Source organism: Podarcis muralis, chromosome 5 (genome assembly GCF_964188315.1).
Source record: "Podarcis muralis chromosome 5, rPodMur119.hap1.1, whole genome shotgun sequence".
NCBI classification, from domain to species: Eukaryota; Metazoa; Chordata; class Lepidosauria; order Squamata; family Lacertidae; genus Podarcis; species Podarcis muralis.
This window is the reverse complement of record NC_135659.1, coordinates 45,050,726-45,074,791: the sequence shown is the minus strand read 5'-3', so window position 1 is coordinate 45,074,791 and position 24,066 is coordinate 45,050,726. Positions and strand designations below refer to the sequence as shown.

At 41.7% G+C, this 24,066-nt stretch overlaps 2 protein-coding genes across 4 annotated transcripts in view; one reads left to right on the top strand and one right to left on the bottom strand.

The window, feature by feature from the left end:
- The window catches only part of CYB5RL (cytochrome b5 reductase like), a 28,669-nt gene extending 13,244 nt beyond the window's left edge, over positions 1 to 15,425 (bottom strand). Inside the window, exons 1-7 of one of the 3 annotated variants that reach the window (XM_077928714.1) lie at positions 15,088 to 15,425; positions 12,521 to 12,700; positions 10,694 to 10,842; positions 8,799 to 8,886; positions 4,748 to 4,852; positions 3,640 to 3,843; positions 2,936 to 3,158 (exon numbers count right to left, since the gene is read on the bottom strand). In XM_077928714.1, the coding sequence (XP_077784840.1) occupies positions 2,955 to 3,158; positions 3,640 to 3,843; positions 4,748 to 4,852; positions 8,799 to 8,886; positions 10,694 to 10,842; positions 12,521 to 12,697 (927 nt within the window). In that variant the 5' untranslated portion in view covers positions 12,698 to 12,700; positions 15,088 to 15,425 and the 3' untranslated portion in view covers positions 2,936 to 2,954. Of the gene's footprint in view, positions 1 to 1,760; positions 3,159 to 3,639; positions 3,844 to 4,747; positions 4,853 to 8,798; positions 8,887 to 10,693; positions 10,843 to 12,520; positions 12,701 to 15,087 lie in introns of those variants that run through there. The other 2 variants (XM_028733399.2, XM_028733401.2) reach the window with 2 other exon arrangements.
- A 64-nt stretch (positions 15,426 to 15,489) lies between these two features.
- MRPL37 (mitochondrial ribosomal protein L37) lies at positions 15,490 to 23,846 on the top strand. The gene is made up of 7 exons (XM_028733398.2): positions 15,490 to 15,966; positions 16,993 to 17,176; positions 19,665 to 19,780; positions 21,139 to 21,324; positions 21,542 to 21,693; positions 22,905 to 23,108; positions 23,660 to 23,846. Exons 1-7 carry the CDS (start codon positions 15,582 to 15,584, stop codon positions 23,735 to 23,737), a joined length of 1,305 nt encoding a protein of 434 aa, XP_028589231.2. The 5' UTR covers positions 15,490 to 15,581; the 3' UTR covers positions 23,738 to 23,846.
- Positions 23,847 to 24,066: the final 220 nt, after the last annotated feature.

Here is a 24,066-nt window from a genome sequence, read left to right as displayed (position 1 = left end):
GTGGTGATAAGCCAGTGTCTCTGGGGTCCCTGTTCAGACAAATTCACTTCCTTAACAGTATGGAAATCAAATACTCATTTTTGTTGTTTCGGTGCATGCCATATACTTTTGACTGACTGCTGAAAAAATTACACCTTTCATATCTTTCCTGTATGACTAAAAAAAGAAGCAGCAGCTTTTTAGGCATGTTTGACTAACTTATTAATAGTCCCATTCAGTTAAAAGCATAATGGAAATGACACATCTAATTCTATGAATTTAAAGCTAAACACAATCTTGTGTGTCAAAGAACTCAAGTCAGTATCGTTTCTTTGACAGCGAAATCTGAAACATGTTTACTCAGAAGTCAATCTAAATTCAGTGGGACTTACTCTCCAGCAGATGTATTTAGAATGGCAGTCTGAGTCATTCGAGAATAACTACTGCTATCTCACATATTATGTAGTGCAAAAACACAACATTTGATGGACAAGTTTCTATTTCTTACAACAAAATCCTATAGTGTACCTAAATGCTTACCACTGCTTGTGCCAACACAAGCTAATTACTATCTACCCATAACTATTATTAAATCAACACAGGAGCAATGCTAGAAGAACTATATGACATTCCCACAACAGAGTCCCAAACAACTGCTTAATTCCTCCATGAAGCATAACATTATACTGTACCAAAAAAATACCTCCGGTGCTTAAGCAAGGAAAGAACCGACAAGGATGGCTCTGAGATTGTATCTCCTGTCTCCTAAAACTTTAGCAAGCAGCAACCACAGGGGATAGGGGATTTCAGTGATAATGACAATGTTCTTTTCCCTGTTAAACGTAGATGCATACATGTCATAGAATAATAGAATTGTAGAGTTGGAAGGGATCCTGAGGGTCATCTAGTCCAACCCCCTGCAATGCAGGAATCTCAACTAAAGCATCCATGGCAGGTGGCCACCCAACCTCTGCTTAAAAACCTCCAAGGAAGGAGAGTCCTCAGCCTGCCAAGGGAGTCCATTCCAATGTCTAACAGCTCTTCCTGTTAGAAAGTTTTTCCAGATGTTTAGTCGGATTCTCCTTTCTTGTAACTTGAAACCATTGGTTTGAGTTCTACCCTGTGGAGCTGGAGAAGACAACCTTGCGCCACCTTCCATGACAGCCCTTCAGATAGTTTTCTATTACAACAATCCAATCCAATAACAACCTCATTATAACAATGCCAAATTATAATACAATTAATAATACCAATCATTGAGATGCCAAATTATACAATTTAGTAGGGATTTAGTTAACAGGGTACAACCATTAAGTGACTGTTTTGCACTAGCGCAAGGAGAGTGAGATACCATCCTGTCCTGTTCAAGCAGTCTTGCCAGAGGATAGAGTCAGGTTCTCCGATTCAAGTTCTCCATGTGAACAGAGAAATAAAGAGGAGCAATTGATTATCTTGATTCTTATCATATTATTCCCCAAAGATCCAGGACTGTCTATTTGGAAAGAATGAAGGTGACATAGCTAAAGCGTTACATTTTTCTAAATACGGTGGAACCTCTCCCTATTCTCCCACCTTCAGATACTACTAATTCAGTTTTGAGTTCACCCATCTCTCTTGTGACTCCACATCAGTGTAACCTTATGGAAATGATATCCTCTTTTATCTGCTGTCTGATTACTCAAATGTTTTCTGTGCTCCTGAGGCTATTTAGATAAATTGAATTGCACAGTATATGAAGACATTTTTACATATTACGGAAGCATTTTAAATGCCACAAGAAATGATGGGAGTAGTGTGCTATATTTCTGAGCACTGTGTAGATTGGTCATGATTTTTAACACGAACAGCTTTCAGTAGCTTATTTGACTGTAAATTCTTTACAGGCTAAAACGTAGCCACAAATACATACATTATGTACACATATGAACATAAATCTGCATGGTACTGAGGCAGACCATTGTTCCTCCTTTTAAGAGAAGATGCCAGAGACTGGTGCTGGGAACTTGTGTATGCAGAGCATGTAGCTACCACCAAGCTATGACCCCTCCCTACGCTGGAAGCAAAGCTTTGTAGATGTATTCATTTTTCAGTTCTGCGCTGAGAAAAGTAGAACATCATGGGGTATTTCCCCCTCAGAGAGGCTTCTATGACTAACAACACAAACCCAATGCAATTTTCCATTATGTGTATTAATTAGATCAGGCTAAGGTTTCCGGTTTCCTCGGTCTACAGATCAATATCCTCCCAGCTCTGAAATAGATCAAATTTAGGCCTTTTGTTATAAAGTGAAGTTGAAGCTCTCTTTTTTTGGTTCCTTATTGTACTGCAGATTCTGCCCTCTGAACTTGAATGGTGGGCAGTGGAGTCTGGCCACAGTTCAGCAAAACTTAGTCATGACTAAATTCCATGCTATTGCTCTCAATGGGGCTTAAATATGACAAGTCTCTTGTTGGACTGTGCCTAGGGCACCTGGGCACCTAGGGATGGGCAATCGGGATTCAGCTTCAGTGCATTGGTTCATATCCAGCCCATCACTGCTTCTAAGTGTGAGTCCTGAGGTGCTCTCCTGATTCAGATGGAAAAAAAATAGAGCTGGGCATCACCTGCATACTAATAACATCTCTCTCCAAATCTCCTGATGACAGCTCTCAGCAGCTTCAAACTGATGTTAAATGCCATGGAGGACAAGATGGAGCTCTGTGGGATGCCACAGGACAATTCCCATGGTGCTGAGCAATAGCTTCCCCATAATTGCTTTCTGGAAACAGTCAAGAATAACTGACTGCAAGTGGAACCAGGCTTTTATCACTAGCTGTGGTATCTGCTCATTCATGGGATTGTTTAGCCAACTCTTAGGACACAGAAGGCATAAATTTGGATGGATTGGCACAGCTAAACATTTTTTTAAAATCCAATCTGACCAAAAGCAGATTAAGATTATTCGTAGCAAAGATACCTTGTTTGTTTAAAGTCAGTTAAAATATAAAATAAGAATCTTCTTTAAGACCAATGGCTTTCAAAGATCTCTCCATCTCTTCACTAAATGTCACAGAGCCGCATATCAATACGTAAGGTTGTCTTCTGCATGTGTTCACCATACTCTTAATCACATCCTCGTTTATTCGACCAAGGTAAGTGTTTTTTTGAAAGCTCCAAGGCAGATTTTCAAGTGAATGTTCCTGAAGAGGCAAAAGTATAAGACACTTTAAAATCATCTCAGAGAAACATATGGCAAATACTAAATTAGCCTTGAGCTATATTAATCCCGTTTTTCTCTCCTGGATGGAAGGAGAAGAGGTGGGATGTAGAGACCACTGGCTTTTGTCAGGCCAGGATGTAGCCTTCTGTACAAAGATAAGAGTCACATCCATTGCTCTGCCTGCTTTCGCTTCCGGATCCACTCAGCCCTGGCATGTGGCCCCTAGAACACTGTATATGAGGGGGTGCGGCCCTTGGGCTGCCAAAGGCTCTACATGCAAACATGGGCTTTACTACCTAGCGACGGTCCTTTTTCCCAGCTAGGAAGGCTAGACATGACAAGGTTTTCAGTGCAGGACTGAACCACTTGCAATACATATAACATGAAGGTTCATGCATCAACCAAGGGGAAGGTTGTCACACTGTCCCATGGGAAGGAAAAATTGCCTATTAGAATATTACCTGGCTTAATACATAAAATGCCCTTATGTTCCAGAATCGAGATTGCTCTTGAAGAAGAGGCTTCATGTAGATATTTTCAAAGTTCCTGAAGCAGCCCACTAGAGTTACAAATGTTTCATCATCCTCATTCTCTGTTATGTACTGAAGAATAGGAAGCATTGGTGCTAGACCAGTACCAGAAGCAAGCATGAGAAGTTCTCCATACTGAAAATGAAGCAGAAGATGCCAAATACATCTGAGTCACTGGAACTGGAAAAACACTACAACAGAAACTGAATTTCAGCGCCAATTCATCATTTCATCCTATAAAAAAAGTGTGAACACTGCATAACTCAGGGATTATCTTTTCTCCTTTAGCAATCATGTCCACTGTGATCAACTGAGAAAGCTTTACTTGGCAATAAGTCCCAATGAACTTTTTGAATAGACATGAGCTTGTTCCAGAAAGTGCATGTCATGCTAAATCATGGTCAGTGTTGAAATTCAGATGAGAAGGAAGCTTCAAGAGGGAAGGAAACAAACATGGTAGGAGGACAGTGCTCAGAAAGGACTCAGACTTCACCGTTTATCTTTTCTGTCTCTTGTGGTTTGCAATATTAACAGGACAATTCTAAGTATGTTGACTTGGGATGGAATTCTATTTTGTTCAATGGGGAGTGCATCCTATTTAGGATTACAGCCTTAATTATCAAATATAAAAGAAAATTATGCTAAATCTGACTCGACTGCTATTCTTGATCATCTGCTATATTTCCTCCTCTTGTTCTTTTTAAAAGAAATTGCATCCTACACAGATCCATGTCAAAGCTCTGAAGCACTGTGGTGAAAAATCTGAAAAACCCTACCCTCATCCTTAAACCCTAATGGTTTTCCCCTCATTTCCTGAAACCAAAAATATGAACCCAACTATTTGGTATTTGACTACTTGTAATAATGGCCTTACATCTGATTGTATCTCATTGGTATTGTATTATCCATTTTATTTTATATTACATTTTTAGATATTATGTTGTTAACTCCCCTGTGATTGCTATGTAGTGAAGGGGTTGAGAGGGTGTGTGTGTGTGTGTGTGTGTGTGCACGCGTGCAAGTATATATATGGCTTTACTTGATTGGCTGAATAAGGAAAACCTCCAAATGGTCCTCTCCAACAAACCGAATCTCCTTCTTTCCAGGATTTTACATATTGTGACATGAGTCCATCTTCATAGCACTTGTAAAGAAAACACAAAACAAACAAACAAAAACATTTTTGAGAGGAAAACCTCATGTTTATATTCTACAAATAAAATTTCATAAACTAGAACAGAAAGTCTTCTATGCATTTTTTAAAAATCGCTTAAAATATATATTAAAGGTCTAGCACAAAGAGATTTAAATTAATCTAGGACATGAGTTACGAATCTAGCATTATTATTTGTTAATTCGCTCAAGTGTATGCAAAATAAAGATTGTCTATTGCTTGTATTGTGATTGTGCTGACTAAGCTGGGTGGCAGATAAAACCACTCAGGTATTTTAAAACCTGCTCTGACTGCAAATAGCCTTTGCACCCGATACTAACAGATACACAAAATAGCACCTAACACATGCAATCATTTATTCATTGTGGATCTCTGTGCATTTATAGGGAAAAGGGAGCTTTCTGAGTAGTGAAATTCAAGTGCACAATGCCTCTTCGGTCATTTGTTCCAGGACTTGTATATTCTGCCTTTTTAATGCTTCCTTCATCTATGAGTTTGGAGTGAAAGTAGTTCAAGCTAAGACAATGTATCACACAAAAATCTGATCACAGCACCAGGCCTTATACTTTCTCTACAATAACGAATGTAAAAAGCATCTGCATCTAGGAAAAAACAGAGTTGGCTCAACAGCAGAGCATGAGACTCTTAATCTCAGGGTCAGGGGTCAATCCCCACACTGGACAAAAGATTCTTGCGTTGAAGGGGGTTAGACTAGATGACCCTTGTTGTCCCTTCCAGCTCTACAATTGTTTGATTCTAAGAAGAGAGATAGCTATGCTTAAGGTGGCCAGCTTTACACAGACTCTGCTCCTATGCCTCTGGCATGACACACAGAAAAAAAATTCCCAGAGGGAGAGTCTATTGCAGCAAAAGCAACACAGTGTGTTGCAGCACCTTAAAGACTTAAGAATTTATTATGGCATAAGATTTCATGGATTAAAGTCAACTTCATCCACTGCAGTGGACTCTAGTCCATGAAAGCTCATGCCACAATATATGCGTTAGCCTTCAAGGCACAGCTGTCAACATGTCCCTTTTAAAGGGAAATTCCCTTATTCCGAATAGGATTCCTCGCAAGAAAAGGGAAAAGTTGACAGCTACGCTTCAAGCTGCTACAGGTGGTCTTTGCTGGTTTTACAATTGCCATTTAGCAGATGGAGCTTTTCTTATCACGTATCTTCATCTCAGGAGACATTGCTGATAAATGTCTGCATGCCAGGCTGCTGTTAAAACTTTAGGAGCTGTGGCAGGGTGGAGTTGCTGGTATATCTCTAGCCATAGTGAGAAGAAGGCAGAAGAGGATGTTAAATTCAAGGTGTGAAGAGAGAGAAGACTTCAGTTACGTTTCCCATTTGGTGAGAGATTGGTTGCAGGAGACAGAATGTATTATGGAATCGAATAGGTTCCTTCCTCGTTCTAATGGGGAAATGACCAAACTGGTTTGTAATGAATTCTTGTAAATAGAAGAGCAGGAGAAACTCCTGAAGAGAAAACCTCTATGCCAGGTTTTACACCAAAAAACACCATAACATTATAGAATCACTCAAAGGGAGGGTTAAGCGCAGAAAATCGCCACTCACTTGCACTTAACTGTAGTATCACAAATGCAGCGCCATAATCATGGGACACAGGGGTGTCTGAACAGCACTTGGATTGCATAGTAATAATAATAATATAGTACTTCCAAAAATTGCCTGAATAGTGAGAAATACACTACAATCTACAAAGCCAAGTTATACAAATGGGTGCTTTACGATGGGTGTTCCATCTCTTTTGTTACTGCCAGAGAATAACTATGGTTCCTTTTGGGATGAAAGGTTCTATATAAAGGGAAGGTGTTATTACAATCATTACTACTATTATTGAAATGCAAAACTTGTGTGTAATAAGCAAGTATATATAAAATTTCACAGTCAGCCTATAAAGGTAACCTATTAATGCAGCTCAAATGTAGCATTTCCCCCTCCAATTGCCACAATAATGGTGAAATGATCCACCCACAAGTGTCTTATAAAAGCTATACACACCTCAAAAGGAGTATAATTCATGCTCAAACTATCATGCAATCAATGATAAAACCCTGAAAAGCACACATTCCTGGAGGGTGAGCAGAGGGCAAAATGATGGGTCCCTGTGACCCGCCTGGAAGATCTAGTGCTTGAGGTTTGAGATTTACAGTGAAATCTATCTTCCCCTGAGAAGGTGTAAAGACAGATTAAAAAGATAGACATGATTTTGATATTCCTAGGCTCATAATTATTTATGTTTGCGCTGATCCTTGTTAGGCTTAGCCAACATTCCTTCTGAACATAAGGACTCAAAGGCTGCAATCAATAAATCTCTTAATCCCATAGAGAAATCATTGAATTTACTCAGGAGAATTGCCTTATGCAGTGATTGACACTGATCCTAAAAACATTACAGCTGTCTTACAGCATGGAATGGCAGGTACTGTAGTTACTAGTTTCCTGCTGTGGTCATTCTGGCTACACTGCCTGTAACATACCATAGCAATATAACAGATGACTACTAATATAGGCACAAAGATGGATCCTATATAGATGGCTCCATATTGTCCAAAATGACAGATGAGCCATCCTCAACCCTTTTACTCCCCCACCTCATCATCACAAAACCCTTCACAATGACAAAATGTTGCAGCCCAACATGCACCAAGTAGATGCCCTTCTCTAAGAACAACTTGGCTTAACCATGAAGTAAAGCCTGTTGAGCTGTCAACTCGATTGACTTGGGTGCAGTCTATACATACGGCAGAATGACGGGGTAAAATGGACAGAAACAATTCAGATGGGAGGTAGGATGGGAGCGCATTTTAAGATTCTCCCTTGTGTTGAAAGCTCACTGCAGGTAGAAAACTATGGATTAGGGAAAGTTGTACTTATTTATGGGGGGGGGGACGGGACCCTTGCGTTCTGCTTTCCCCTTCGGAAATGGAGTTGCTCCAAGATGTTAACAAGGTGTAAACAGCCATAAAAATAACAACAACAGTAAAATAACATTCCTTCCAGTAGCACCTTAAAGACCAACTAAGTTAGTTCTTGGTATGAGCTTTCGTGTGCATGCACACTTCTTCAGATACACAATTGATGGACTTCCATTTCATGCGGCTCAATGTGGTGCCTTCCATAGTTCCAGTTACAGATAGGTAGCCGTGTTGGTCTGCCATAGTCAAAACAAAAAAAATTCCTTCCAGTAGCACCTTAAAGAATGCACACGAAAGCTCATACCAAGAACTAACTTAGTTGGTCTTTAAGGTGCTACTGGAAGGAATTTTTTTTGTTTTGACTATGGCAGACCAACACAGCTACCTATCTGTAACTAGTAAAATAACATGTTATTAAAACAAATACCAAAACCAACTAGGTCTAAACACAGCGTCATGAAACAGGGAAGCACGGAGATCCAGAGCTAACAATAAATAAACTAAATTAAGCAACAGCAGAACCAAAGCCTTGTGGTGCTGTTGTTTCTCTAAAAAAAAGGCATAAAATGCCAGCAGAACACAAACAGAGAGGAAGATAACCTAATCTCTTGAGGCAGGGAGTTCCATATGTGGCACACAGCCACAGGAAAAGCCCTCTTGCATGTGCCTCAAAAGGCAGTGCTACATGTAGTACATGCCATTTTTTTACTTGCAGGAAGTTTCTGAAATGGTACTACCCAGAATCCCGTCACCCCAGTCTACCACCTCATCTCGCTGCATGAGTAGCCCCGTCTTTACTTCAGAGCGAGGGGAGGGGGGCAGAATTCCACATATTGATTAGGACTAACAAGCCAAATCTTTGACTGCAGGCCTCTAGTTATTAAAGTACAAAGCTAAGCACTCAGCTGGCCTAGAAGATGACATGATTCCTACGTCAAGCTGTTAATCTATAGAACAAAGGCCGCTATTTACCTTTATTAAAACTTCAAAGTACCCTTCAGCATTCACAGGAGTAATTGGAGTATAGGCTCTCTGAACCTCCAAACCATTCACTAGTCCTCTGAGGAAGGAAAAAAGAGAGAGAGAAAGAAAGATAGAGGAAGGGAACCCTGATCTGAATCCCTTACAATTCCTGTCAGCAAAGTACTGCTCTCTCAGCAAAGGCTGCTGCCTGAAAAGCACTGCAGGTATCCTTCCTCCTTCCCCATGGGCTGTCCTTTGCCAAGCCAGACAATAGATCATTCCCTCCCATTTTGCAGTGAAATCACAGAGATTCAAGGCATTGAAATAACCTCAGATTTCTCTGTCACACACCTCCCTTAACAATCCTTCCCTTTCCTGGGGCCAGATGAGCTACATGGCCAGCCTAGCTATTTTGTGAAATATAGCTATGTTGCTCACAGAGTAAGGGAATTATAGAACTATACTAAGATTATAATTGGTCTTGGACAGATAGTGAATACATGGAAATAATATTAACAAACAATATCCCACACTCATAAAATTTTGAATTTGGGAATGCTCCCAACTAAATGTGCAGAAAGAATAACAGTCATGCAAAATCAGACCTATCTCACAAAGGTTGCACAAAGGTCAATGATACTACTCCTAGGCTTAATCCATTGTATTCCTACATGTGTTGGAAGGAGCCCGGAATGAACCATGCTCCTGTCGTGGTGCTGGCAACTTCACCCAGTTTATAGAAACTGACTTAATCACAGTCATCTTAAAAGTCCAAAAATGACTTGGGAAGCAATGTACCTCTTGTGTTGGGTTGAAGCAAATATTCCTATCACTCTTGGCTTCCACTGCCAATCAATTGCACATCAACAACAGACAACTTTTCAACTCAGAATAGTCAATTCTTTTATCCTTAATGAAGTTTTGTGAGGCATCTAGCTGTTACAGTGACGTGGAGGATATATAGTGAATTCTAAAAGTTTCCAACAGCAGCTTTATTAATCTGTTTTCAGTGGGCGTCAGGCCTTTCGGATAGATGCTCAGTGTGATATTATGGTCCTCCCACAAAGGGGAGGGGGGAAGTCCAGGAGATTCTTTGGAATCTTGATTTTATGTTGTATGTTGCATACGTGATTGTAAAATTTTAATCTGAAAAGCCAAATAAACAAATTTTTAAAAAGAACGATATTATGGTCAGGGTGTTGGTGTTGGACCACAGAATCTAGAGACTGCACCATCATTCAGTTATAAGGGTCACTTGGGCAACTTTGATCAGCCACTCTAACTTATTTCACAGAGTTACTGGGAGGGCAAAATGTTCCCACATACCTTAGAGCAGGCATGTCCAAACTCGGCCCTCCAAATGTTTTGGGACTACAACTCCCATCATCTCTAGCTAACAGGACCAGTGGTCAGGGATGATGGGAATTGTAGTCCCAAAACATCAGGAGAGCAGAGTTTGGCCATGCCTGTCTTAGAGGAAGAGTGGGATACAAAGGTAACTCATAACATAAATAATATGAAAGGTGGCTCTGTATTGCAATGGGCATAACTTCCTCAGGGGGAAAAGTTAATATATTGTCCCTATGTGTTGGTACGTGACGATCATTCCAATACACATTTGCTTTTCACCTTTTCCAATTTTGTAAATTGGCTTTCTTACCCACACTTAATTTTTCTGCCTCCAATACAACTAAAATGGAAGGAAAAGCAAGTGTAGGGTAGCATATACCATAAAATTAACAAGGTTAATAAGCTCAGTGAGCTCACAAGTTCTTTCAACAGAGCCAATCTGGGAGCACAGAAATTATGATTTACTTGGCATGAAATCTTTGTAGCTCAACAACAACAAAAAGAAAGTTAAATCACATACTGAGGCCTGTTTAACTAGAGACTTAGTACAGTACCTTAGCACAATATGTTGTCCCAAACTCAACCCTAGGCTGCTATTTCCAGGCAATTCAAATTTATACTGGTAGGTGTCTTCTGTCAGCTGATCCACAGAGCTTATGATGAAAGCTGTAAACGTTTCTGGAGTTAGTTCTGAATTACTACACTGCAAAAGCAACAATAAATAATTACAAGGTTAAGCAATGCCACCCTCTTTTCTTTTTTCAAAAAAATGTGAGTGAATTCTGCCATGGTGAAACATGTTACTGCAAAACACACACACACAGCCTGCCACACACACAAATTTTAAAGACTGAATACATCTGGTCTCAATAAAGTGTTAATTCAGTAAGTAATTATTTGTGAAGTCCCATTTTAATCTGCTTGCCTTTTTTACAATTATGACCATAACAATATGCTGATAATGATTTTGGAAGGTGAGAAACTAAAGGTATGTCCACACACAAATAGTAATAGCACTCCCAAAAGATGATGGAAGGCCATCTAGGAGGTAATTTTCTACCTATCTCAAGGAACGGATGGGCATTCCTCCTTAGTTTGCAGTCTCTCTCAAAAGCAATTTCTTATTTTTCTCCAGACCTCCCACTAGGGCTGCCGTCTTTCTTCCTTTGCAAAACTCCAGCTCTTTTAACAGCTCCATGTCTGCAAGAATTACATGAGCGAAGCTTCTCACAGTACAAAGATCCAGGGAAGAGAATAGCTTATTCGGGCCTCCAGGCAATCTTTAGAAGCAAATTTTGCATTACCAATTTGTTCAAGACATGTTTTATCTTTTTCAGGGCACGTGAGCCATTCATTGTGTGGCCCCTGAATTTGATTGAAGTCTCAAGACTTCAGATTTGGAACAAGGAATAATAAAGAAAAGCACCTCTGAGCATGTGCCTCAGCCTTAGCCCTGGCACATCAAAATGGCTTCCAGGCCAATGGAAAGGGCTTCCAAGCAGGCTTGAACCTTAATACCTATCATTTCAAATATAAAAAAAGCATTTCTCTTTGTTTCTTCATTTCCTTGTTCTCATTTTCCCAGCATGCATTTCACAACCCTATGCGTTTTTAGTCTGAAGTAGGACCCATTGCGTTCAATGGGGCTTAGTCTCAATGGGATCGGCACCTCAGTTCCTAGCATCCTTTCTCAGGTATTACTCCAATAAGCAACATCATATTTTAAAGGGATTTGTGCTTGCCCTCAGTTGCTGGGTGCTTGAGGTGCGTTAACAGAATTGGAGAAAGCCCAGCTGGCACAATGGGATAAAACTGAATTATGAGTAAGTTGTGATGTTCATCAATATGAGAGATGCTAGAAAGGAATGTATTCTCCTGCATGGATTACTATATATTTTCTTGCATTTAAAATGTAATGTTAATTAAGCTTACATATTTTACTGCTTTTTATTGGAGCAAAAATACTTGCAAGATTTATTGGGAAGACAATATGGCAGCAAACTATAATTACAAATATTAAAGTGGGAAATTTGATGAGTGTTATAAAACACTTTTTCTAATAATTCTGCATTCAAGAGACTGACAGGAGAGAAACAAGTCAAAGACATAAACTTTTTGAAACATACTCATATTAAACTTCTAATTAGATATAAAAAGGACAAAATACTGTTTTGGAAAGTAACTGCAAAGTAACCATGTCTCCTCAGAAATAAGGCCTACTGAATTCAGTGGGGCTTACTCCCAGGTGTGTGGGGTTAGGATTGCAGCCTAAATAGATATACCTGAACGTATAGTAGATCAATTTGAAATCAATGGGATCTATTTACAAGGGGGGAGGATAGGACCCAGATGAAATATTAACATAATTTTAAGATTTCTACTTGCTGTTTCTTCCTTGTCAGGAGGCTTCTGTCTTTTTTTGCCTTGGCCTTTTCCCACTGCTCCAGCTCATCCTGATACGTGTCATAGACACAAGGTTTGCAGCCACTACCACAGCACTGGGATGGCAATGGCTCTTTGGGCTTGAGAGACAGCCAGTCATCTTCACTATCATCCATTATCTAGAAAATATAACACTCAGTTTCAAACTGTTGGATGAAGATGATCTGTCCCTACCACAACCAACATGTATTTTAGCACATTTTAGCTGAATTCCTTGCTTGGAAGCACTTCATTTTTTATTGATAATGTTAATATTACTTGTAAACCTCTTAAGAAATTTTGTTACGACCAAGTAGTAAATAAATCTTGTTAAATTTAACACTTATATCTGTTTTTAATCTATCTTTGGAATATTGTTATTTTTAAGTTTTGGTATGTTACTACAGTATTTGTTATTTTGCTTCATGATATACACATGTAATCAACTGTAACCTTCTACAGCATCATACTTTACTTTGGATTGATGGTGCAGGTCCTACCCCTTAGAAACAGGTTAAACAGGTCATTTTTCCTCCTTCCAACTCTCTACAGAAGCAAAGGCGTCAAAGAGAATGTAAAATCTGTTGTCCCAACAGCGAAAATGTCAAGGCTGTGGATCCTGTCCCCAGTATGTTTTAGGAGCTAAACCTCTGTAAACCTGATCAGAGTTCAGTATGTCATCCTTTCGTATAATGTGGTTGTTTTAGGAAAAACTATCTTGCTGGACTCCTCTGAAGTTACATAATCAGGGGAGGCTGACAGTTTTACATGTACACATTTACATTAAAAAATCCAATCTGGATGCATTCACAAACTAGCTAAGAGCCATATTGGGGTTGTGGCTACAGATGTCTATGCACCTTGCCTTACATAAAAATGAGTACAGTAATGGCCACCAACTTTACAAACAGGTTTAGACAAACTCATGCGGGATAAGACTATCGATTGCCACTAATCATGATGGCTGTGTTTCTACCTCCAGTATCACAGGCTGCATATCTCTAAATAGCACTTGCTGGGAAACATGAGCAAGGAGTATTGTGGCACTCATGTCCTTTCCAAAGACATTTGGCTGGCCACTGTGAGAACAGGATGATGACCTTCATTTCATCCAGTACAGCTCTTCTTTATGTTCTTAAGATCAAAATGTACAGGCCAGGAGGATTCTGGGAGTTGTATTAAGCACCATTAACAATATATGCCAACTTCCCATATTTTCCAGGTACAGTCTTGATAAATTACACCCTTGATCAATTACAGTCCATATTAACATTATCAGCTTTTTAAACAAAAAGGCAGGAAATGGATAGAATCAATTAATATTTTCACTAGCACATATGCACAAGGTAAGTCGTTCTTGAGATTTCTAGTCAGAATGTTAATGTGAGGGAGGGACAAGAGCTGTTTGCAAATGATCCCAAGTTCAGCCACTGGCATTTACTGGTAAGCTGAGAAAGTCCCTTGTTTGGAACACTGGAGAGATGCTCAGTGCAAAAGATATTGAACTAGATGGACCAATGGCTCTGACTTGTAAGGCAGTTTTCCATGTCCCGTTTTCCACTAAGCAGTGCTAGGAGGGTTATTATTTGACCAGTCCCATTAATGCTACAAACATCTATGGCGGTGGCACATCAAGAACAGAAAGTTGTGTGGTTCTGACTATAGCTTAAATTCAGGTCCACACTCCTGCCTACTTTCCTGTGTTGTGCTGCTGCCTCTGCCCTTGCTTGGTAGGTCAGAGGCAAAACTACCTAAAGGTGTGTGGCGTGGGCTGGCTTTGTATAAGGTGGTAATGTGACCGGGAAGGGACACCCAGGTTCAAATCGCTGCTTATTCACAAAGCTCACTGGGTGATCTTGGCCCCATCACACTCCCTGCCACCTACCTTACAGGGCTGTTGTGAGGAGACAGTGGCTGTTGTGAGCATATTATATATGCTGCTCTAGAAGAGGGATAGGGTATAAATAATGAGAAAGATACGATGCACCGTAGTGTACATGTCTGTAGGCCTGTCACTGCCTCTCAGCCTAATTTACCTTAGAGGTTCTAGTTACAGGTAGGTAGCTGTGTTGGTCTGCCATAGTTGAAACAAAATTAAAAAAATCCTTCCCGTAGCTCCTTAGAGACCAACTAAGTTTGTTATTGGTATGAGCTTTCGTGCGCATGCACACTTCTGAAGAACCAACTGTCTCTAAGGTGCTACTAGATGGATTTTTTTTATTTTGTTACCTTGGGTTGTTGTGGGGATTAAATGAGTAGAACTGTGTATGCCGCCTTGAGATACTTGGGGGGGGGGGATATAAATGTAATAAATAATGACATGAGGGGCAGGAGAAACTAATCGAATTATTTGGACTTTGGCTTGCATTGGCAGCCCCTGAACAAGGAGCCTCTCTCTCTCTCTGCAGGCTGAGCGCCCCTCGATCTCCCCCATATGGAAGCTGCTCTACACCAAGCCGGGCCATGGGGGGCCACCAAGCTCAGCCCCTGCTGCCACCCTCCAGCGCTTCCAGCAGCGATGCCCTACCTGGAGACGGGAAGGAGTGAAACCAAGACCTTTCGCATGCAAAACGTGGACAGTCAAAGCAAAGGTGCTTTAATCGCAGCAGAGCAAGGTGGTGGTTGTTACGGGGGTTAAAAGCGCCGTGCAATGGCAATGCCCCTCCGTTGCGAAAGCGCCGCGTCCCCTGGAGAAAAGGGCAGAATTAGTCGCCACGGTGCGAGGCGGGACGCTGTTCTTCTGCCCTTGAGGGAACTGGAGGCGCTTCCACCGGCTGCGTCATGGGCAGGGAGAGCCACCGCCAGTCCCCTCAACGGCAAACCCCCGACCCGCTTCCTTCCCACGCCGGGCCCAGACGAGCGCCGAGTTTGCGCGGTGGGGAAGCGGCCCGCTGTCCATCACAACATAGCCCCGCCCCTCTACCCGGCATGCGCTTCGGAGGCGGAAAGAAAATGGCTGCGGCCGCCAGCGGGCGGTGAGGTGTCTGTGAGGGGACTGGGCGACGTGGAGCGGAGGCAGCGATGCTGGCCGTACGGCTGCCCGCCCAGCGGGCGCAGTGCTGGGCGCTTTGCGGGCAGCGCCGCGCCAAATTCACCTACGGGCCGAAGCGTCCTCGGGAGCCGCTGCCCCGCACCCCGTGGACGGTGCGCGGGCCGCCGCCGGGCGCGCCGTTGCCTTGGTACTTACGCAAAGTGCCTCCGGTGCGGGAGCAGCTTCCCGAGCTCGACGTGGTGACGTACGAGGGGAAGCTGCACCGCGTGCCTTGGCTGGCCAAGCCTCGTCACCCCAAGTGGGAGCGCGGGTGGCACGACCCCTGGCACGACGGCGGCCCCCGCTTGGAGGAGATGCCCACTTACAAGCAGCGGCCCTGCTACGTCTTCCACCAGCGGACTCGCGTGCTGGAAGGTGAGGGCTGCCTGCGGGGCCCGCGCTGACCGAGGCTGGTGGGCGGGGAAGGCCGGCCAGCTTCGGGGTGTTTCGTGTCAGGATGGCTTGGGCTCTGAGGGAGTCCTCGAGGGCAGGCGATGCAGTGGAAGGAAGAGACCGGTCAGAGGTTGGTGCCTGCGAAGTGACAAGCTGAGCTTGGGTTATGCAGGTCAGGCATTATTAATGGCATGGACATTAATGCAGATCAGGCATTATTAATGGCATGGACATTAATGCAGATCAGGCATTATTAATGGCATGGACAGACACCCAGTCCTGCAGCTTAGAAAAGGATCTCGGAGTGGACAGTCTCAGTTTAAAAAGAGGCATGCAGCAACAGCACGTGAGGGGAAAGGGAGCTTGTGTAGAAGTTTTTAAAGGGGCTGTTCTTAATGGCACAGTTCTATAGCTCTGCCTTTATGGAGATTTTGGCTTCGTAGGTGACAAGCTGTCTCCTCGCTGATGTGGCACTGCTGGCAATCTTTCTCTTGCTAAAGAGCAGGCCTTTCCCAGAAGCACTCCACATCGGAGCAGAGCAGGTGACAGTGGCCAGCCTAGGAGGCTAGCACAGTCACATGGCTCTTCTCTCAGGCAGCTGCCCCAATGTAAAATTATTTAATAAATTTGTTACTTGCTTTATCTTGCCCAGCATCATAATCGTTATTTTCAAAGAAAAGCCCAGTATTTGGAAAGCATAAATACTGTTAAAGGTGGTAGTTATAAGAAGGCGGGAACTGCAAATTAGTGGACACAAACTTGTTGGGCCACATTGTGCCAGCTTATCTATACTTGTCCAGGTTTTGTTAAGTAATTAACTGCAATGCATGCAGCATTTATAAGGTGGTCTTGGTTTTCTGCTCCATTTTGTCTCTAGAATAGCTCTCCCCGCCCCGCTCCAAATCTTAAAAAGAATGGTGGAAAAGTCCTTGTTCTCGTGTAAGAGTGGTTGAAGTGCAAGGTGCAGTACTAAAGATGCTCACTGGTAATATATTATTTTACTTGAAGGTGTAAAGCAAGCATTGTGGCTAACCAAGACAAAGCTGACACAAGGTTTACCTCCGCGAATACTTAGCATAATCAATGACCCAGCTAATCAATGTGAAAACCAGGATGAGAGAGTCCAGAATGCCATTTATCATGCACGCCTCTGGGGTAGCAGTGAGGAGGATGTACCTAGAGAAACCTATTGGTAAGTCTTTGGTTCAACTTTCCTTTTTTGTTGTTCCATTGTTTGGGACCATTTCTGAAATTGTCATAACAGCTTATATATGTTATTCTTTTAATAAGGCAGTTAGCAAACAGAGTGGTGACAAATACAGCAGAACTAATAGCCTGGATCAGTTTATGCCTCCTTGCAGAGTAGTGATTCCTGCAGAGATACAGGCAGTTAGTTTTTCATACACCCTAAAAAGTCAACTTTTGGGGCTGTAAGAATCAAATGTGCTGTCCAGTTTTAATTCAGAAAAAGCATGCTTTCACTATCAAGTGTTTGGGGAACTGTCCTGAGATGTTCCATGGAGACTGATTCTGTACTCTTGGCCTTTGTATGTGTTTAAATTAAAAACTAGGAAGTTTACTTTTTTATTACTGCACCTCAGATGTGTGTGAGATGTTCTACAGAGTACATAAGGATAGGTTTCTGCCCTATTTAGCTTACAGTCAAAAATCTGACATGGGGAAGCAACAGAGGAAGGGGAGACTGGAATGGATGATGATTTTGGTTGCATGCAGTTGGGTTTGTTACAGTAAAACATTGAGGGGGTTGTGCCAAAGGCTTTATAGAAAATCTGTGTGTTAAGGAGGGATTTGAAGAATAATTACTTCTGCACCTTTGTTCTGAATGAGAACAGCTTATGGATAAGGTTGTGTATGTTCTTTGATTCTGTATAAGTGCAGAATTCACTTTAGAATCTTGACATGAATTTAAATGAGTTTCTAGTGACTGGCTAAGAAAGATTGAGGAATGACTGCTAAAACATTCAGAATCTATAGGGCAGTAGTGTAGGTTATTAACCATACTTAAGGACATAAGAAGATCACACCCAAAATCCAACTAGTCCAATGTCCTGCTATTTACTCTGGCCAATCAGATGCCTCTGGGAAGCTCACAAACTCAGCATAAAGGGAATGCCACTCCCCCAGCAACTAGCTTTGGAGGTACATTGGCTATGAATCAGGAGGTTTTCTTAAGCCAGTGGTTGGCTTAAGACCAAGTTTAGCCTCTCCATTTGCCCTGCAAGACTTTTAGCCAAGCTATGTCTACTTGTCCTGTTGGTCAGTAAAGATGTGACTGTGCCAAAAAATTGGGTTGCAGGCTCTACTGATTTTCATCATTGGCAGCTCCTGCAAAGCCTGTGTGGTTCTTTTCAAGTTTCAACAAGCAGCTGATCTTAGGTGCTTGCAGAGACCCCTTTAAAGACCACTGGTTCTGTGCAAGCACATCTGATCACCAGTGCATGCAGAGAGCCATGTGTGGTGTTTTGGATCATTGGGGCTTCAAAGTGCTGCCACTGCTCCTGCCTGTCAAATTTGGTGATTGGAGGGGTGGGGGAGATAGGGATCTAGCCTGCTTGCCTTGCCTTGCCACTAGCTGCTGATAGACCTAACCTAGCCTTCATTAATTTGGCTAGTGGTCTTAATGGCAATGGATTCCATAAATTAATTACACCTTGTAAGAAGAATTACTGTTTTGAATCTACTGCTGATAAATATCTAATAATAAAAATTAACTCTCTCCACCTGCATTCGCACCTCCAGTCATCACCCATGACTAGAAGTAGAATAAATTATGCAAAAGGAGACTTGCCATAGAATTTGGGTTACCTTTTGCACAGAACTATTTTAATGTAGCTCTGCTTATGCCTTTGCACAATATTGTTTCCAGATGATTGCCAGTAACACTGATTGGCTTAATTATTGATTCCTGGCATTCTTAATAATGAATACCTGGTGTACTATCCTATGTATAATTAACTGTAACTATAATTTGAAGTTGTGTTAAGGCATTTGGCTGAACACATGAATGGTCTTCAGTGCATTTGCCTGCATAGCACTCCCCCTAGTCCCTGACCATTAATGTGTTCAAGTACAGGGAATTTCCACTCACGTGCAAGTGAGGGTGAGTAGGAGCCTTCCAGCTCAACGTGGGTGGTTGGGAACAGTGTTAGAAACTCAGATACATAAGCTAGGCACCAAATGACTCCTTAAAGCAGCGTTCTGTTTGCCAAAACGGAATGTCTAGTTGCCATTTGGGGGCCAGACGACTCAAAAGTTGTATTTTTCAATACAACTTTTTGGTTTCTGAAATTCATTCTGATTGTGCAGATAAAATATAATGGGTAGAATTCTACAGGATATGTTGCTAGTGTGTGAAAACAGTCCAGATCTGAGGATCCCCAGGCATCCACCGCCTGATGAGGGAGATGACGGCACCAGGATGGCACCTGACATCTTCACTTAGTCACAAGTGGCCAATAGTCAGGTGCAAAATACACATAGCAAATTCTGAACACTGGTTGGAAACATAGTGTAAAGTGTAACACACATTTGAGCCTGAACATGCCTTTAGCCATTGCAAATGCTATAATATTTACAAACCAATATCCATGAAAATCCTGCTATGTAATAATTTGTGATTTGGGCACTGTCAGTAAATTAGTTATTTTTTTGTTCTGAAGCCCTGTACTTTTAGAAGACTTGCTTCACTTATGCAGGACGATGACAGCCAAATTCCCCTTATTGGGTAAAAGAATGTTTGCTCAAGACTACAGAGTGGCAGCTGCATGGGAACGAGGTATGTCTCTTTATCCCAGTAGAATTGTCTAAAAGAACACCACTCCCTGTTCTGTCCACCATATTGCCTTAAGGTCAGCTGGAGAAGCCCTGCTTATGGCCACACCCCTGTGAGATGCTAGGAGTGTGGTGGGACAGGGCAGTGGTGGCTCCTCCTTGGGGAAATATGGTCAGCCCTCACCATTAAGAAATAAAGGCATATGATCCGTTTGCTCTGAAGCTTATAGAATTTTATTGGTGATTTTTATTTATTTATTATTTGGATTGTTTGTAGTTTTTATATATCCATCCTTTTTTGTAAGCCATCTTGGGATCCAGATTGGAGGAAATGTGTGGGATTCTAACAAACAAGTCAAAATAAGTATTTTGTTTATAAGGAAGGTTCTGTAAAAAGATTATAAGGTCCACAGCTTAGCATCAGAAAGAGTGCCCTTGAGGTAAATTCACAAGATCTTCTATGTCATGAACCTTTTTCTGTAGGTTAACAAAAGGGGAATAAGTAGAAGGACAGAGAAAATCCCATAGAGCTAATTCCCATCATCCCCCACTGTTGGCCAGTCTGGTTGGGAACTGATCAGAGTCCTGACAACATCTGGCAGGTCACAAGTTTCCTACCCCTGCCATAGAGCCAGTGTTGTACAAGTAACATTATTTGTTAGAGCTGTGCTGCTGTAACGAAATGGCTTTTATAGCTCTCCTGAAATTAGAGGGGACTGTTCTTTACTGTAAACTTGCAAAATGTGCACATTTGATTTCTGTAAAATACGTATTGGTAGTTTATGTTCTCAAAGCATTTGGGACTTGTGTTCCTGAAAATAATAGAGCTTGATCGAAAAATATGATCTTAATTTTGGCCATGAACCAATTGATTTCCTTAGCTTGATCTGCTGACCATCTACCCAGTCCCTGTAGTGACTGGTTCCACTTGCTCTCAGTCTTGGAGGGCAGAAACCCTTTATAGAAAATATACCATGTTTCATTGACATCCACACTAGCCTAGGTGCCCTTCCTAGCCAAGGGCGTGCCATTACATTTTCTGGAAATTGATGGTTCAAAGAATACAACAGTAAGCTCCCCTAAGTAAGTATATGGGAAGTATCCACAATCACTCAATGAGGACTTGTACATTTAGCTATGCATATTCATGGGAAGTCGTGAAGGTCTTCTTTTGCTCAACATGGGAGGGAGCATGAATAGGAGAGTGCTAGCACCTGCTGTCCAAACAGAAAAGGAGATTGCCCCCTGTGCTAGTGGATTACAAGAGCATTTTTGGAATGGTATTTATATGGGTCAGCTGATAGCTTCAGCATAGTTCTATTGAGGAAGGATCTATTTACAGTCCAGTGTTTTCCTTTACAGAATCTGTTCTACTTCAGGTTCGTGGTCCCCACGGGAAGATTTTGAATGCAACGAACCTTCTACGGCCTATAGCCTCCAAAGATGAGATATTAGCCACTGAAAACCACACTTTAGAAACCTTCTACCCTGTTTTGCCTACAATTGACCTTCAAGAAGTTAATGCATATGACATAAAAAATGATACAGGTGAATTTCCTAGAGCTTGGAGGATTAAGGGGAAAAAATCATTTTCACAGAAGTTAATTTGTTATGGATGAGATTGTATCAGATGGCATATGTGAGAATAGGGGGTTGAAGTCAATACACTAAAATGTCAGGTTTCTTAATTGCACTTTAGAAATTGTCTTCTTCTTGAGCAATGAGTTGTGAAATAGTTCTAACTATCACCTAATTTGTGCTTTAGGTTTCCGAGAAGGGTACCCATACCCTTATCCTCACACTGTGTACATTGCTCAGTATGACACCGTACGCAAAATGAGGCCACCACAGCTTCAGGCAAAAATGATAATGTTTGCTTTTGGGAATGCTCTGGCCAAAGCAAAGGAGCTATATGGGGTGAGTATTAAGATTTTTGTAGGAAAACTATGGCATATGCTGTCCAAATTAGGAGATGGCAGTTAGTTGCTTCTATTCGTCCAATCATTCCATTAATGGTCACCACGCTAGCTGCTGTTCCTAACTCAGAGGCAAAAGTTTGCTGAAGCTCCTTCTGTGCTTTGCTCTCTAACCTTTCCATGGGCAAATCCACATGGAAGCTTGGTGTGTTCCTGAGTTGGTGTTTTGGCAGTGCTAGGACACTGTGGTATTGTGATCCATAAGTTGCATTTAAAAAACCCCTAAAAAGCTGGCACTTTCCATTTCTGCTGTCCACAGGGAGTGTGGGATTGTTGGGGACTGACTGATGTAGGAAAACAAATTATTGTTGCTAAGTTGTATGGTCCTTGTCATCCAGGAGTCTAACTGAAAAGCCTTGGTTGAATTCTAGGTCAGTTGTGGGCGTCATGGTACTCTATTCAACATGAGTTTCTCATATAAAATACTGAATAAATAATAGTCTGGTAAATGTCTGGTACCTGAACAGAAGAGGGAAAAAGCCCAATGGGATTGAAGCAGCTTTTTTAGTTGATAGTTGGTATTTGAACTTATGAGCATGGAGAGCTGTCACAGATTGTCCTCAAGTCCTGCAGCTTTTGTTGAGGTTTGGCTTGGCCTCTGGCAAACCCTCCAAGTAGGTGCCACTTCTTCCCCCAAACTAAAATCAGACATAATTGTAGTTCTCTGTCTTGCTAGCCTGTCTTATCAACTCAAAATGTTTTCCTGGCCAGATGTTTGCGCTGCTGTCTAGCATCTTTCTACCATCCATTGTGACCCTTTCCTGCGCTACCTTCTATCCCCAGTTATCCACATGTGGACAGACAACTTTACATGTTTTCAAGTACATTCGGGTGGCAAAGCTTAAGAGTAAATCAGGGATGGGGGAAATCTGTGGCTCATTAAGGGTGGTTGGACTCGGCTGGTAAGGATGATGGGAATTGCAGTGCAACTGCACCTGGAGGGCCACAAGTTAACCACCTCTGATACAGCCACACTGTGTGCCTTTTTATCTTTATTTCATTAACAAATTAAGAATTGAACCCATTCACGGTTTCACCCAGTTATAGAATAGGCAGTATTCTTCTTTTTAATACTGTACAGCATTTCTCTTGACCAACGGAGCTTATCCTATGGCTTCTTATTTCACACTTCCCTCTCATGCCGATTTCCAGGATGAGCCCAGGGTCCTGGAGAACCCCATTGTTGTGCAGGCTGTGGCTACAGATGGCCAACGCTTCCATTTCCTGGTGTTCCAGTTGAATACAACAGACCTAGACTCTAGTAATGGTGTTAAAAACCTGGCCTGGATGGATGCAGATCATCTTCTGTATGAGGATTTCAGGAGTCGTCCAGTAATCAAGAAGAAAGTTGTCCGGGTATGTTGATGAAGGTAGAATGACTTGCTGCCGCAGGAACTCGGTTTAGCTTTATAGTTTAGACAGAAAAGCTTGGGGACTAAAAGGCAACATATTAATTCTCTGAAACTAGAATAGGGGGCATCCTGAACATCATTAAGTTAGACTCTCAGTAGCACTGAGGTGCTTCATGCCCAGCACCCATGTGATTACTTAAGAGTGCATTACAAGCAGAAATGACCAGTGTGTATCATTGTAAAAGTACACGTAACATCGTAACAGGCATGCACAGATGCCTTAACGATAATGCCATACTCAAGTGCATGTTGGCTGATTAGAGCCTGGTTCTGACAACATCTCTTCAGGATATCCAAAAGTAAAAAAAAACAAACGCAAAACCTTAAGTTGTTTGAATCCTTTTTATATCCTCTTCAAGAAATTGCTTCCTTTCCTTTGTTTCAGGGAAGGGACAGGATGAGAATAAACTTAAGATGGTATTTGAGCACAGTGAAATGTATTGCTGTATTAATGTGTATGACAGACATTGAAAACTCAAAATTTCCCCCCTACAGATTCCAGCTGGAATACATGGCTATCAACCACACACATTCAAGAAGTTCCTGGCATTGTACTTGCATGGTGTCGTGTGAGCAGAGCTCTGCCTTTGTTTCCTCCTGTAATGCATATGCTTACGGTGCAGTTAAGGGTTAGAGACTATTTAATTTTTTTTTAAAAAAAATAAAGTTTCTTTATATATAAGTGTCACATGTAAATAATATTGTTTCAATCTGTTGTCATAACATTTAACACCTTAATATTGGTGTTCATTTTGAATCATCAAGTGCCAGTGTTCTACTTTTACAAGAAAGAATGGAAAGCAAAATCTAGTTCTGTACTTAAGGCTAGCTATACTTGGGCCATAATCCTGTCTTTCATCCTCATAGCAGCTCACCCCCCCCCAAAAAAACCCCCCAACTTA